This window comes from Solea solea, chromosome 2, assembly GCF_958295425.1.
Source record: "Solea solea chromosome 2, fSolSol10.1, whole genome shotgun sequence".
Taxonomy (NCBI): Eukaryota; Metazoa; Chordata; class Actinopteri; order Pleuronectiformes; family Soleidae; genus Solea; species Solea solea.
The window spans coordinates 17787458-17804448 of NC_081135.1; the positions used below are offsets into that span (position 1 = coordinate 17787458).

At 39.2% G+C, this 16991-nt stretch overlaps 1 protein-coding gene across 4 annotated transcripts in view; it reads right to left on the reverse strand.

Annotated features, from left to right (window-relative positions):
• col6a3 (collagen, type VI, alpha 3) overlaps window positions 1-15978 on the reverse strand; it is an 89391-nt gene extending 73413 nt beyond the window's left edge. For 2 of the 4 annotated variants that reach the window (XM_058654841.1, XM_058654840.1), the window contains exons 1-6: window positions 15685-15978; window positions 6327-6430; window positions 5224-5856; window positions 2892-3488; window positions 1223-1816; window positions 80-712 (exon numbers count right to left, since the gene is read on the reverse strand). In XM_058654841.1, the coding sequence (XP_058510824.1) occupies window positions 80-712; window positions 1223-1816; window positions 2892-3488; window positions 5224-5856; window positions 6327-6417 (2548 nt within the window). In that variant the 5' untranslated portion in view covers window positions 6418-6430; window positions 15685-15978. The remainder of the gene's footprint in view (window positions 1-79; window positions 713-1222; window positions 1817-2891; window positions 3489-5223; window positions 5857-6326; window positions 6431-15684) is intronic. The other 2 variants (XM_058654842.1, XM_058654843.1) reach the window with 2 other exon arrangements.
• Window positions 15979-16991: the final 1013 nt, after the last annotated feature.

Below are 16991 nucleotides of genomic sequence, written 5' to 3' on the forward strand. Positions count from 1 at the left end.
GAAAGCAAAAGTTATTGTTACCAGGGAGTTCTACATGTTTATTATAATCACATTTTAAATGGCATAAATGGCAACTCACCAGTTTCTTCAATTTCCTCTGGGATGTATGATATATCTGTATCGCCAACCACTGTTATTAATTTTGGCATGATAATTTCAGCCATAGCTGGTATTTGAGAGAAGCTGCTTTCATGGAAAGCCAAATCTGGAACAAAGGCAACCGTTTTCAGAAGTTCGCTATCTGCTTGCCCAGAGCTGACTGTAAAGGTCAAAACGCCACCCAGAGCCAACTGATCAGCTACACTTTTAATCTCATCTTGGGGAGGACCCCCTGTGATTAGAACCAACACCTGCTGGACTCCCTGCCTTCTACGTGACCCTGTTGATTGCTGGAACATTTTGGAAAGGGTATGTCTCATGGCTGCTCCTGTATTCAGAACTGAGCCTCCAGTCAGCCTGAGTTGAGAGATTTTGTTCACAACATCTTGCCTATTGTTGTAGCTGTTCAAATAAAATTCAATTCTTGGATCTTGAGCAAACTGTACAAGACCAATCTGGACCCTCTCAGGACGTACATCTAGCTGGTTGACCACGTTGATGATGAAGTCTCTCACATAGGGCCAGTTAGCACTGCCAATGTAGTTTGAGCCATCGACAAGGAAGACAAAGTCTCGGACCACTTTTTGGGTCTCCACTGTAGTTATCTCCACCACTAAGGAAAAGCAGAAGAAAAAATAGCCATTTGTAATAACATAAATGTACACTACCCAGGCAAAAAAGTTTATATTTCTGTCCAAATGGTAAGTGATTCTTTTTTAAGCTTTTACAGGTTTAGTCCCAATCTCTTGTGTTCTCTTTGCTTTGTGCTTCTGGAAAATCCCTTACTTTTGCCATTAGACATAGTTTCAATTTCACCAAACATGTAAGTCATTTCTAAATACAATCATTCATCATCATCATCACAATATGTTTTTTTTTCAGATCACATTGAAAGTTGTAGTGTAAATCAATGTCTAACACTTTGGTCCAAAATCTCAAATGTGTTCAGTTAGCTTGAGTTCAGTTAACTAGAATTTTTAATGATTTAAAACTTGCATTTGGATTCCCACTTGTTTATGTACTGTATAGATAGATAGATAGATAGATAGATAGATAGATAGATATATAGATAGATAGATAGATAGATAGATAGAGAAAATGTGTTTTGAAGAAAAAGTATTACCTGGTTCAGTAGGTATTTCAGTAACCACGACACCAGCTAGAGTGGAAAGTGCATTAACAATTTGCTGTGGATTGCGAGTCATTCCACGGAAGTCCCTCAGAACGAACACAACACTGTCCGCAAAGGCAATCTGTTTTAGCTCCTGCTCATCAGCTGATTTGGAGCCCGCAGCCATAGTTAATACACCCATTTGTTGCAGAGCCCTAGCAGGTTCTATCACACTGTCACTGGATTTTTTACTGGTCAACAACAGTAAAACCTGGGGTACCCCCTGCTGAAGACGACTTCCCTTATCAGGCCGTAGCATATTTGTCCGTACAAAGTCCAAGGCTGCTCCAATATTGACTGTCTGTCCGGGTCTTGGTTTGATAGAGCCTAGTGCAGCAGCCAAGTCTTCCCTGGATCTATAGGTATTGAGATCCATCTCAAGTCGGGGGGAACTGCTGAATTGGGCTATACCCACTTGTACTTCATCTGGACCAATAGGCATGGTGTCAACAAACTTTTTGATGAATTCACGTATGGAGTTGATGAGAGTTGCACCCATTGTACTATCAATCAGGAAAATGATGTCTCGCTTTCCAACTGCCAAGACTGTAAAGAAAAGGGAAACAATATTAGTAAGAGAATTCAAGCTTGGTTTAAGATTGTCAGATCTAATCTTTTTAGAAAAGAAATCTCTAAATGCTAACAAAGCCCTCCAACTTTTCTTCATGTAATTAGAGTGATATATTTGAATTATTGAATTATTTATTTGGAATTTATGTTATTTAATAATGACCTACAGAGGGATTCCTTCTAAATTGTATATAATAATTTATATACTGTATATATTGGCTGATTTATAGACAGAATATTTGTGTAAATTAATTAAATTAAAGCTCAATCATTCTTAAAACACAAAAACATTTGTATTCCTTTAATTTCTCAAATATATGGGAGCCATGCACTTGGATTTTATTCTTGGCACTGCTATTTTTGTCCATGTTTAGGCCCGGGTCTTGCTTTCCTAGTCCCTCTGTCTATAGAGGTCTGGGTGATGTAAATGTTTTCATCTGCCAATGTCCAGGACGGTTCACAGCAAGGCACATGCTCCCTGTATCACAATACTTTCTAGTCTAGTTGGGAGCATGCTCTAGTTTTGGTCAGAAGAGGCAACAAACCTTGCTAGAGGAGGACCACCTATGCTCAAAGATGGACTACTCAGGGCTCAAACAACCGAAGGACATAAAAAAGGGAGCAACATCCTGATTGTAAACTGTTTCTATTGGAATTGAATGTGAGACTGAGTACAGTCTCATACATCTTCACTTTAAAGTAACCGGAGCCGTGGCCATATACCTACATGCAAAAATAGCTTAGGGGTGCTGTGGGGACATGCAGCAAGGACAGTATGACTTAGTCCTTACTTGTACAGGTAACACAAGTAAGGACAAATGATGCAGTGATGCAAATTTTGCCAGTAACGTAATGAGAAAAACAATGTCATGTTAATATACTGTAGTAGTACAATGTTATCTTATTCCAAGAACATACAGTAGTTATTTCAAACTGAGCAAAAATTATACTGCATCTTACCTTGAGCACTATATTACATACATTGCTAGCTTTTCATTTAGTAAGTGCCCTTCCACAGTGTCTTGCCAACATTTACAGAGAAGTTACATACCTTCTGTGAACTCAGTGTTAACAATTATGGTGCGCTGGACCACTCCTTTAATGTATGGGAGCAGCTGTTCACCCATGTCTGCCACTGCTCTGAAATCAAGGGCTGACATGACAAAACCTTTGTCTGTAGCAACTGCTTCAAGATCTTCAGTGGCAGTGTCACCAATCACCAGGCCAAATGTGATAACACCAGCCCTCTTAAGGGCCCGGTCACCAGCACCAGTATCATCAGTGGTAGGCCCAGCACTGATAACCAACAGCATCTGGGGCACACCCTCATCTGCCCTTCCCCCGGCTGTCTGGCTCAAAAGGCTAGTGGCCACTTCCTCCAGGGCGGCCCCCAGGTTAGACTCGTCGCCCCCTGAGTAGGTGAGTCCCTTCACAGCTTCCAGGACTGACGATTTGCTGTCATAGCTATTTAGATAGAACTTTATCTCTGGAGAGGAGTCGTAAAAGGCCAAGGCAACACGAACAGTGTCCCTGCCCACATCAAGGTTCTCAATGATTCTCAAAACCAAATCACGCACAAAGGGGAAGTTTGCTGCTCCAACATTCTGTGATCCATCAATTAAGAATACTAGGTCAGCTGAATCTTGTGCTTTAGGGAGAGAGAGAGAGAGAGAGAGAACAAAACAAAATGGAACTTGTGAAAGCGTTAACATAGTGAGACAGAGGCAAAGAACTCGTGCTAGCATGACATTGCAAGTAACATTCAGAGAAAACCAATCAACAACAGTGAAAAACAAATCATACTGCATGTATGCTGAACCAAGGAGATTTTCTATCGTGTAAATAAATTTTATTTTGACTCATTATTATTTTTTAGTCACTATCACTGTCAGTTACAGTCAGTTTAAACTATTTTCTCAAGTAAGGATAACTCGCAAATTGAATCAGATTTGACAGAAATTGTTTAAAGTGCTGAAAACTGAAAACTAAAGCATTTAAAGTTGTAGCTAAACTAGGGCTTAGAATGACTTTGAATGATAATAAACTGATATCTAAAAAAATAACAATAATAATTGATAAAAATGTGTGAATTTTGAAATAAATTAAATTAACTGTATAGGAGGAATGTGTTGTATTAAGTGATAAAATCACAATAATGTCTCATCAGACAATATGGAAAGATGTTTAATTGAAATACTGGCTTCAATGACAACAATGGTACAGCCAGTTTATTCACAATTAAAATTTTAATTTGTGGGTCATGGATTGGTTCCTAAATCAACAACAACATTGAGTCTAGGGAGGAGAAACTGGGGAGAATCTTCTCCAATATTTTTAATTTGGATATCAGAACCTGTTTTAAACTTGAGCTGCAGTTACTTATAACAACTGTAAACTATTGATTTATATGTTCCTTGTTTATGCTCCACTGAGTTCAGCCATTCCATGCAGACTCTTGTTACAGACCTCAAATAACTTGACCAGTCATGACCCTGTGGCCCATCCTTGATGTTCACAGTTTTTGCACTGTTTGAGAATGTATTGCATGTAATCTTTATCAAAATGAGTTAAATCATGTGATGTGATGTGATGCTGCTTCAGATTTCTTTCAATTGCAGTAATTCAGGGACAATTTTTGTTGGATGTGCAATATTCTCAAAGTAGTGCCTCCGCAGTTCAAGGATGATTGCAAGCAGGTTCATCACCGTTTTAAATACACAATATTTGCACATGTTTTACACAGAAAGACATTGTGACTGATAAAAAGAAAACACATATGCAAGACACACAAGCGGTGGTGCGTGGTTAGCTGTTGTTAAAAGCTCATTGATTTTGAGTGACCTTTCTTAAAAGCAGGGTGTCTTTGAGACCTTGTTTATCTTTAAAGGTTTTGTGAATGACTTGTTTTTTTGTCCTCTGTCTCCTGCAGCTGTATTACACCTAGGCATCATGTGAAACTCGTAATCTGTGATAGATTATTGCTGATGCCAACACAGCACTTGAAACAAAGACCATATTTAAAAGCATCTGAGACGGGATGGTAATGTTTTGTCCTTAACTTCTATCAAATGTGATGTTTCTTTGCTTAAGTAAATACAGTATTTGTAACTGTATTACAAACTGAGCACCCTAAAAAGATATAGTGGGGTGTCAATCATGCACATTCTAATGTGATTTCTATGGAAAAAGTGGTAATATTAAATGTGATAGGACAAAACAAGTGATGTTAATTTTACAGGTAGATGGTGAAAGGTTATTGTGGTTAAAACAAAATCACTTGATTGTGTTAATAATGAATTCCAGACATGACCACATGTGCAGTATTATATTTTTGCACATGTAGACACATTAGTAAAGTAGTGATGCTGGTCCCATTTCATTACCTGTCCCTCCTCCAGCCATAGGGGCCTCATTTGCCACAGGAGCCCCCCATGACCGGGTCACTGCGCCGCAAAGCCCCACTACTAAATCTTGGATTATTTTCCGCAAGGAGAGAAAAGAGTCTACACTGAACACGTGAATGTCATGTGGTTGACTAGCCATCTCCCTGAGCTCCGATTCCACTGCATCCTGAACTCCAACTGCAAACACATCCACGCCTGCCAGCTGCAGCACCTGAGCTGGCTCGGACACGTCATCCTGGGATCGCCCATCTGTTAACACCACCACGACCTGCGCCACTCCTTCAGCAGCACGGCTGCCTGCTGCAGTGCTCAAGTGGGTACGTATCAGGAATTCCAGACCCAGGCCAGTCCGGGTGCCCCCACCACGATAGGACATGGCCTTGACGTGTGCCAGGACTTCCTGTGTTGTTGCATAGCTGTTGAGCTGGAACTCAGTCTCAGGCCTTGTATTGTACTGCACAAGGGCAAATTTAAACCTGTCCCCTCCAACCTGGTGCATCGATTCAATCAAGCTGTACAAAAAATGTCTGACATGCTCATAGTTCTCCTTTCCGATACTCCATGATGAATCCACTAGAAAGTATATATCAGCTGGCAACCCATGTGCGCAATCTTCAAAAGAGAGTGTTTGGAGGACAGAATTGAAACCAGTGAAAAAGATGCTTCGTGTTTGGTACCAACATTTTCTTTTGGTACCAGAATATTACTACAACTGTGATGGTTTCATTAAAATTTTTGACTGCACAGTTTTATTTTCTCATTCAAAGTATCTTACTGCCACTGACTGGCACTCTAGACCTATTTTTGTTTAAAAACACATTTTAATAATTGGAATATTGTTTTAAATTCAACCACAATGTTAATTTTAATGGAAATATATTCTATTGTATGTGCTTGTGGTTTTGTTGGATTACGGTAGGTACAGATGAACATTGAATCATTTTGTAACGGAAAAACACCATAGAAAATATATATCTCATTGAGGATTGCTGAAAAGTGGAACATGATTACAAGACGGAAGATCTTCTGCAACTGGCATACACCACTAAATGCAGCTGACATGAACTATTACTTTAACTTACCTTCCTGAGCATCAAGTTTTGGGAGGAGTCCTGCAAACAGGACACCCAGGAGGGCACAGAGCGGTAACAACCGATGTCTCCTCATCTTCATAAGAAGGGGACACCTGCAAAAACCAAAACATTTGTAAATTAATGTTTTACAGACAAATTCCTGTTTTAAAGGGGGCCTGTTTTAAAAGGTTTTACATGTTATGTACACATTTGCAGGCATATATATAGGTATATATAATATAACTAAATCATAAATCATACACTTCCTTCTCGAGTCAAGATGTAAACATTTAATCTTCAACACACCACACAAGAGATTTTTAAATATTGTTAGACGATGTAAGAACAGAGAAGAAGAGGTCAAATTATCATCATTGGCAAGTATGTGCCTTCTGTCCAGTTAAAGGTTAATGTGTCAGCAACCTTTAACCTTTATTCATACTTAAAACTACTTATATTTTGCTTTTGCTTTTCAAGAAGTTACAATTTTACAAGAGGACAAAAGAAGCCATCAGACACATGGGGACAGTGGAGCCAAACAAAGCAAGGACAGTTTAAGACAGGTAGACCTGTGTGCATTGTATGCACATGGAGCTGTTGGTTAATAAATATACATCAGGTAAACCAAATAAAAGTGTTCAACAGCTCCATTAAATGTTTAAATCTGGATCTAAGAAGTGATTTAAATAGGATACTAATTCTGTGAGCCTACTCAGGCAAGAGGCAGGATAAACTTTGTGATTTAAGCCTCACTTTGGCCCCACCTGAGGATCTAAGGCTGCAACAACAACTTCCGTTATGTAGCTTAGACTCAGGCCGTGAAGTATTCATTTAAATCTGAAAATCCCCAACAAAGGGAGGCAAGGATAGTACTGATGCGATGCCATCTGTGATAGCTGCTGTATGGTGGACGAGTTGGAGGTGAGAGAGGAGGGAGAAGAGTTTTGTCTCATACTTAGGCCCCGTTCACACGAGGACGCTTGCAGGTAAGAACGACAAAATATTTTATCGGAAGTGCCTTTCATTTAGGTGGTGACTAACTACTGGTCAGTGTGCTTCAGTAATTAACTCTGCTTGGCTAAGACTCACCTCACAGAATAACGTGTTCTTAAGTGATATACTGTGTTCATATTACCAGAGTGAAGTGGCCCATATCTGTTCTGTTTTTCTACTGGTGTGATTCAGATGTAATTCTTTTTTCTTTTCCAGGACTGTGTGGATAAAGAAATGTGATTGTCAATTTTGATTTTCAAATCAGATTAGTAATCTTTCAGTATGTGGTCCTAGATCCAAAACACATGGCCATTCTTTATGAGAAAACTTTTATCATACAGATTTTTGCCACCTGTTATTAACACTGACCTGCAGCAGCAGCACAGTGAAGCCAAACAACAATGGAGGAGTGTGCTGTCCTCTAGAGCTAAATCTCACCCACAAATTCACTACAATAGCTTCCATTTCTGACCTATCCCCTGCTTCAAGTGCATAAGGCTGTGATAACAGTTCAATAACAGTAACAATAACCTTTACCTTGCAACAATTCACATCTCAAAAATAAGCATAACCAGGGCCTCGGAAATTAGTTTCTGCCTAATATAGGGCTGAGCATTATTGGTCCTGACAAGGTAAGTGTTGATACCAATTAAAGTAACACACGCACCCATACATGTGTACAGCTATCTTTGGCCCCCTTTACACCTGGCTCTTTCACACATATTCCTCAATTTTCAATTACTTATCTCAAACTCACAATGGTCCCCCACACACCCAACCTAGTAAAGTGGAGACCCTGAGGTGATAATGTGAGTCCAGCAATACAAAAAAAGCTGCCAGAGCAGGAGAGCAATTAACAAACTGACGCAAACTTACAATTGTAAAAATCTAATGTGAGAAAAAAACTAACACCACCCAAATTACACAGAACCTCCAACTGTGATCTGGCAGAATTACTGTGGTGCAATTTGGGTGGATTTTCCACAAACCAGCAAACAAACACAAACCTGACAACTACAATGCTCTGACATGCCATAAACAACACAACCAGTGACCAATGTGTCATTGATCAAAGGCTGGGTTCACTACTCGACGCAAGTTTGCAGAGCATGGTGATCTGCTGTGTCTCACGCAGGAAGTGTGTCTGTCTCTGAAGCTTCTGCGATGTTTTCCAGAGAGTTTCCCTATAAAACATAATTTTAAATACTATAAATCATCCGTATCAATTGTCTGTATGCAACTTAATGCACCCTTCAGTATGAAGCTGTGCATCTGTTGGTCAGAGTAAGCTAAAGATGATTTAAATCAGGGAACTAAAATGAGTGCTTTTACATTGAAACAGGAATAGAGCATGTTGTGTTTATGACATATGTGACAGATTTAGATGCTGAAACTGTGGCAAAAGACTATTTCCACTGTCCTTTTTGCTGTGAATAAAAAGGGGTAAAAAAGACAAAACTTCTATTCCCCAGGGCAGTGTAGCTGCTCTAATCAGTCCACATGTGTGCGTAAATGAAAAGCAACATTTTTCTGCGATGCAGACGTGCTGCCAGTGTGGCCGTGACGTCAGTCAGTCATCTGTCTGTTGTTTTATTTCAGATAATCTGATTTGTGTGTCCCCACAGCACCAGTGACATCATATACATCATGTTGTGTTTGTGAATAACTTAAACAACACACACTCAAAAATATTGCCACTAATAAGCACCATAATAGGAAAATGGTGTGACATGTTTGGCCAATTGGAGGTTCAGGGTGTTGCTCAGCGGCACATCTCAACCCAGTGTATCGAACTGGGAACTTTCTGGTTTAACCTATTTTACACAGTACGTGTAACAAGGAAAGTGAAGAGTAATTATATTTAGTTCTGTTCTGATAAAGTTACAGAAATCACTTTGAAGTGACAGTTCAAGTTTTTTTTAAGTGTAGTTTATGGCACAAAATAGAATTTTGTGGCATTTTCTCAAAGTAAGACTAACACACCTAAATATTGCAAGTGGGATTCATGCTTCTTTAGATCCATCCATTTTCTACCACTTTATCCTCCACATGAGGGTCGTGGAGGGTGCTGTGCCAATCTCAGCTGCCACAGGGTGATAGGCGGGCTACACTGTGGACAGTCCATCGCAGGGAAACAAACACATAGAGACAAACAACCATTCACTCTCACCTATGGTCAATTCAGAGCATCAAATGTGTCTAATCCCCATATTGCATGTTTTTGGACAGTGGGAGGAAGCTGGAGAACCCGGAGAAAGCCCACACACACAAGGAGAACATACAAACTCCATGCAGAAAGGCCCTTGCTCTGACTGGGTATCGAACCTGGTTCTGTGTGTTTGTGTGCATGTATGTTAAGAATAGTTTTGCTGCTATATATTTACTGAAGTGCAGTTTGTGTCTTTTTGACAGCCTCATGGATCTTATTCTCCTCTCACGTTCATGTGATTTCAGGTCACTCAGAAGCCACTTCTATGCACAGTTGCCAGACCTGAAGTAGTGTGTGAACACTATGTTTTCCCTTCACCGCCACAGAGGAAAACATCGTAACACAATGGAGTCTTGTTTTCTCTGATTGAAGAAGCCAAGACAACAACAGCAGTGGGAACAACATTATATTGTAAGTTCAGAACTAAAGCCAGGTCACATTCATTCATTTTCTGGTCATCGTAGCAGTGACAACTTGTTACGTGTTTTGGCCAACCTTTTTGTTAGAGTACGCTTTTTTTAACTGTAAAGACATTTTGGTTTGCCTGTTTGAAACTTGATTGTTTTAATTTTCATCAGTAAATGTATCTCAGCTCTGCTAGTTTACATACCGATGTGTCCCTAAGCAAGACACTAAGCCCCACATTGCTCCTGATGGCTGTACTGGCAGTATGTAAATGTATGAAAGATGTGTGATAGAACAAGTGCTGCATATAGATGTGCTGTATGAATGTGTGAGTGAATGAATGGGTCAATGGTAAAACAGTAGTGTAAAGCAGCTTTGAGTGCTCATCAGCACTAGGGCTATATAAATACGGACCATGTACCATTTGCAACTCTCTGAAATGGCATGTGCAAAGACAAAGTGATGATTTTGGCTCATGTTGTCTTACTGTCTCTGGATGGGATCCATAGGAGGAAAGGAGAAAATTAGCATGCATTACTGTGGCAACTTGTCAATGCTGTAAATACAATGGAGAATAATCACAGACTTTCATTGATTTAAACACATGCTACATGAGCTACATGTATAATCTTCAGCAAAATGTAGATTTAAAATGTTCTATGAAGTTGAGAGGTGAGTTTGCTCCCATGAAAAAGAGAGAGGAGCTCTCAGGGCAATGATTTGCTGTGCCCCAAAAAGTTTTGAATTTGAAGGGTGAGAGAGAGGTGGAAGAGCTTAATTGAGAGAAAGGGAGAGAGAGTCATGGAGAACAGATGGAAGATGGAGGGGAAAAAAATTACATTATATTTATTATAATGCTGTTTGAGAGCACTGCAGGAAAGGAGTTTGGAATTCGACTGACAGGACATCAAACATTTGTATTTTCAGCTTCTTAAATGTGCAGCCTTTTTCTAGCCTTTTACTTTTTAGATGTATCACATTTATAGTATAAGATTTATAATATAAAATGCATGCAAATGCAAAAAAACGGTGGGATGCACCAGCAGGGTTATTCGGGTCACTGATGCATTACCACTATTCCCAAGGGAATGGTAAAGTGTGAAATGTTCAATAAGATTTAAGGGAGCTACAAACAAACATGGAATCTCTGGGTTAGTCTATGTTTTCATGTTTTATGTTGCTATGTTAATCTTCATGTACACTGTGCTGGTACTATATTAATGCCCGCCCTCCCACTGATGTCCATATGTGGGGTTCACTAAGCTAGGCTTCACTTTAGCTGCATTGTTTGATTTATAACATGATCAGTTTATGTTATCCACGGTGCAGAACAAGCTGCTCTGGCACTCACTGGTGTTATTTATGGTTAACATCACAGTTGTATAAGAAAAAAAAAAAAGGGAATCTTGTTTCTGCCCACAAGCAAAGTGAAGCATGATGGCAGCTGGACCTCACACATTCATTTATAGCAAAGACCACACACTAACACGCACATAGTTGAACAGCAGTGCACAGTTCCATTGGCTGCAGTGACATATAGTGATGTCATTAATTGCTAATTGCACTGTTCAACCACTGCACTGATGAATGACATAATATATACATACTGTATATACATATATAGTGTTTTATTTAAAATATTATTATTTAACATTTAACATATCTTAATTTGAACATTGCTGTTTTATATTATGTTGTGTCTATTTTGTATCATTTGTGTTGCTCTGAATATTATCAAAAATAAATCCGGAGAAACTCATTACTTGTACTCTTGAGTACACTGCATACTTTTTCTTACTCAAGTAAATATTTTCACGAGTACTTTTACTTCTACTTTGTAATTATTATCTTAACGTAACAGTACCTTTACTTGAGAAATGTTTTGGCTACTCACCCACCTCTGCTCACAGAGAACTTTAAGTTCTTCAGTGCCGAATATTTTCCTTTTTTTTTCGTCTTTTTAAACTGCGCTGATACTTTATTATTCTATTATTATTCATTTCTTCATGAAAATGTTTTATTTAACTCATTTATTATTTCTTTTGCAGTTTGCCAGTATATGTTTTCCACATTAGTTTTTTTCACAGCAGCCATTTTGACTTGTTACAGCAGTAAAAGCACGAGTGTTACTGATCTCATGAGCAGTGGTTTGATCTTAGATGCGAAAAGAAATTCAGCCAACAAAATACAACATTGTATTTTGTATTATAACAATAATAATAATAAGTAGTATTATTATTTAGTAGTAGTAGAAGCATTAACCATTTACATATGGGAATAACATATTTATAAATGTACATATTAAACTGAAATAATTCCATACTGTGGTTATGATAAGATAGGAAAAGATGTAAGTATAATGGCAACGATTAATCTATTATTAATCATTTAAATCAACTAAAACAAGCTCTTTTTCTTTTTTTTCAGCTTTTTAAATGTAAATATTTCCTAATTCATTTGCTCTATATAACAAAGGTGTCATTAAAAGTGAATAACTTTGATTTGGGGACAAAACAAGACATTTGAGAATACCATAATTTCAGATCAACATTTTCTGACATTTTACGGACCAAACGATTAATTTACTACACTAATTTTAAAATACATCGATGTGTTTATTGATGAATAAAAAAGTATGATTTGAAGCAACTGACTGATGCGTGAAAACAAATCAAGTCAGATCACATCATAAAGTCACAGCTCATCCCGGAGAAAAGGGAGCATTTCAAAGTGCGTAAGAAGCTGCAATATCATTAAATTATTTACACCTGTGCTTTTCCAACTGAAAACCAGTATTGCATATTGTATATCACAGTTATGAATACCATATTACATCATTCAGTTCTACAGGTAAGTGGTTCTCACAGTTGGGTCCACAACTCACAGCTTGGGGAGTCTGCAAATATAATTAGCTATAAATATAATAATACCTGATTAGGCTTGTCTTGTTTTCATGACTGAAACCAGACAAGTTAGTATGGATGGCGTTTGCAAATGTTATTGCTACACACGGTGTGCTGCATCAGCAGATCACTCACTCTGCTTTGAACACAGCTGTGACTGCAATCATGTTTGTTTGGACAACTTTGCAGGAGGAGGAGTAGCAGACATGACACACTGACAGATCACTCTGAAGTGTGATGACTGTCTTGTAGTAAACTTTCTGCAGATTTTATGGCATCTTGGAGTACAAATGGCGTTTAGCACATGCTTGTATTGAGATAGTATTATAAGGTAGTAAAACTGTAATCGACATTGGAAAATGTTCTCCCCTATAAAGAGGCAGTGGCCAAATAAAGTTTGAGAACCTCCACTACAGACTGTTAGAGAGTGAGACAAGCTGCAAAGCTGCTTGTGAGAGTAACAGAGCTCAACACTACCACTCACTGGCCTCATGCGGTGACTGCCCCTATGATATATCATTTGCAGCAGCAGTGTGAGGCCACATATGGAGTTTGCACGTTCTCCCCCTGTGTGCATGGGTTTTCTCCGGATACTCCAGTTTCCTCCCTCAATCCAAAAACATGCAGAGGTTAATTGGACACTCTAAATGACCATTGGTGTGTGTGTGTGTGTGTGTGAGAGTGAATGTTTGTTCTGCATGTATATTGGCAGCCTCATGGATCTTTTTCTCCTCTCACGTTCATGTGACTTCAGGTCACTCAGAAGCCACTTCTTTGCACAGTTGCCCGACCGGGCTAAGCAGTGTGATGCACTGGCAATCTGTCAAGAGTGTACCCCACCTTTCGTCCAATGTCAGCTGGGATTGGCTCCCCCGCAACCCTCATGTGGAGGATAAAGCGGAGGCCAGTGAGTGAGTGAGTGAGTGGGCAGCAGCGTGTGACTTGTGGCACGTATGTAAGTGAGATCACCAGCCACCCCTCGTGGGGAAGGATGTGACATGCAGCCTGTGGCACAGATGAGTGGAGGATCAATGATCGTAGGGAGAGGAGGGGTGGTGCTGTCTGTGCAGGCAATTCCACACAGCTGATGTGAATTAGCCCTTCTGAGACACAGCAGATGTGTGTTCAAGCACAATGTCTAATAGAAACCTGCAGACTTGCTGAGTTCAACTGTTCGGCTTAACACTCACGCATTAGTGGTTAAAGCGACATTTGGCAAATCAGCTCACAGCAAGGAAATCATTGTCAACAGCTGAGCATGATCAGTCAGTTAGGTGAGTTCATTTCCAAAACCCATGTTGCAGCCAAAAATTTTTGGGGCTTTAAAAGGTGGCAGTTTTCTTTTAAAAATAAAAAAATACCAGCACTTCTCAGACACTAGATCTTAAAAACTCCTCCTGCCTTCCAGACATCTGCGCCGCATCACGCAGAGAAGGCACAATGCTGGAGAGAGCAGACTAGCCATAAAACATAGGATTTCTGATTGATTATGTATGTCTTGAAAGGCTTTGCAGCGCGTTTTCCTACTGCATCTGTGCCAGTAACAGCTCAGCTTCCAAAGGGAGCTTCATTGTCGTAATGCCGCTCATAAATTATGTGAATGTACTTCAAACAAATAAAGCCAAATCTGGAGCGCATACCAAGTTTCCCCTCTTTGCTTTTTGAACAGTGGCCAAGCTCTTCCCTCTCTGTATCATAGCAATGGTCTATATGCAAACATAAAGCTATGTGGGAGCAGTGGCTCTTGAGAAATATTTATGACAAATTTCCACCATAATTTCATTATGATGTGGCTCAGAAGAATATAATAAGTTCATTTGTGCACCGAATTACCACATGTACACAGAGAAGTGCTGCACAGCTGGATTCATCTGTCTGTACTAGGGCAGTTTTGTAAGAGACAAGGAAGATTAATGACCTACACCTGGTTCACTAAGCCCTGCTGCCCACCACCACCACCACCACCACGCACCCACTCCAGCTCTTTTGTCCAGTGGACCCAATCCCCTTCTGGTTCATCTGGCCAGTAGTATGGAAAAGACTTTCTTCACACTTTTCCACTCCTGCGCTCATTTCAAAGGGTGTGGTTTTGGACTATTGCTGGAGTGGAAACATCTATCCATCCCTCCAATTTCTCCCTTGGAGCTTTCATTTGTGGGTGCATAGATTTATCAGTTTGAATGCTGAACAAACAAAATACTTTCATATTAAACAAATTACTGAAAGACAAACTCAGAAGCACACAACTGCTGAACTGCTCGACCTGTGGCGTCTCTCATCCTTGGTGCAAAACACAAAATTAAAAAAATCTCTTTGCCTTAATTGCTCACAGCTCCAAGATTGATTTGTGTTCACAGCTAAAAACAACAGATGTTGCATCTCAAGGATTTTCCTTTTCATTTATCTCTCCACACTTGCTTGACGTCAATAAATCAAGCTTGGCAGGAATAAGAATGGAACAGAAAGGTTAGGTCTGCAAAAAAACCTTTTGAAAAGTAAAAGAGAGAGCCCACATGCTCCTCTCCACTCAAATGCAATGTGCAGTAGATTACAACATGACTATGCTGGAAGACGCCTCCTTCACCCTGACTGCGGCTCACCTCTTGCCCCAGCAGCCACTCACCACTAAAGTATAGGCTTCAGTCACACTGCTAAATGCAATGCTTTCTGATATTTATGAGCTAGAATACAAACATTCTGTGCAATGCTGTGGCCGTGTGACACTCAGCATAAGCTCACATGTGATGACTAGAAACTAGTCTTAAAGAAGGAAAATCTGAGAAAATGAAGAAATAGAAGTATGCAAGAACATGACCACGTCTTTCAACATTTGCAACATAGCAAACTGCAAACTTACCCTGAGCTGAAGTTGTTGTGTTCCAATGAGTTTTTTCTTTTGGAGAGAAAAAATTATATAAAGTGACTGCAAGCTGGACTTTTGGTCATTATCCTCCTGGCAAATTCCTCTTGGTGGCTTTTCCAGCACTCCCGCAGGAAGTTGGCTGATCAAAGCAGTTAAGAGGTCCTTGATAAGAGGTGTAACAGAGAAAGGGGTCCTGGGTGAAGGGGGAAATGGTTGAGACAGAAAGAGAGAGAAAAGAGACAGATACCCTCCCGGTCTCAAACCAGAGGAGCTGTGGTGATTAGTTCAAGTCCAGGATGGGACAAACTTCCAAAGTTCTGGAGTTCTGCCACCGCTCTCTTCCTCCTCCCACTTTCTCTGTAGCAAAGGGAAAAAAAGAAAAACGAGGAGGGGAAGAGGAGGCGAGGGTGAGCAGGAGGGTGAATAGGAGTAAATGAAAACCAGACACAGCCCTGTTTGGTCTGGATGTGAGCAGTGGGGAGGATGATGTCACAGAACTGGAGACAGAATCATTCCTTACCTTTTCCTACATCGTGTGATTTCTCCCTCTACCTCTGTGTGGCTTTTTTCCAGCTATACTATTTGACATTTCTATGAAGATACTAGTTACTTTGTATCATTTAATTAAAATCACTGTTTTGCAAAAACATTCAAGTTAAAATATGTATAATATAACTTATGGATGTTTATTTTATTATTATTTCTTGTGAAAACCCTATCCTGGAGACAAAGTGAAATGATGTGATGGAAGAAAAAAACCTATTGGGGACCATTATTAAATAGGGTAGTTATTGTCTTTCCCATGTATGCTGTGTAATAATTTTAATATCATAATGACAAGTTTAAGACAAAAAGTGTCTATTTCAGCCTTAAAGTTATAGTAGGCCTTTTTGTCTACCTTCAAATTTCAACTAAAATCTGATTTATTCAGTTATTTATTCAGAGTAGCTTACCCCACATGAACATTCCCCCACTATCATCTCTGCCATCTTTTTATGTATTCTGCATTTCAATCTCTGAAATACATTTTTAAACTCAATCTACTGTGTTGAATTTGTCCATTTAATTTTATCTTTTTGATCTTTAAATTGTCCACTTGTGTGTCTTAACTTTTGTCTGTTTCATTGATCTTCTTATTTGAGATGTAAAGTGATTTAGTATGAGTACTATTAATATTATTGTTATTATTATTATTATATTATAATAATATTATATATATATGTATATATATATATTATAATATATATAATATTATAATTGTATATTATATATTGCATGGCCAAAAAGTCGCCACCTGGATT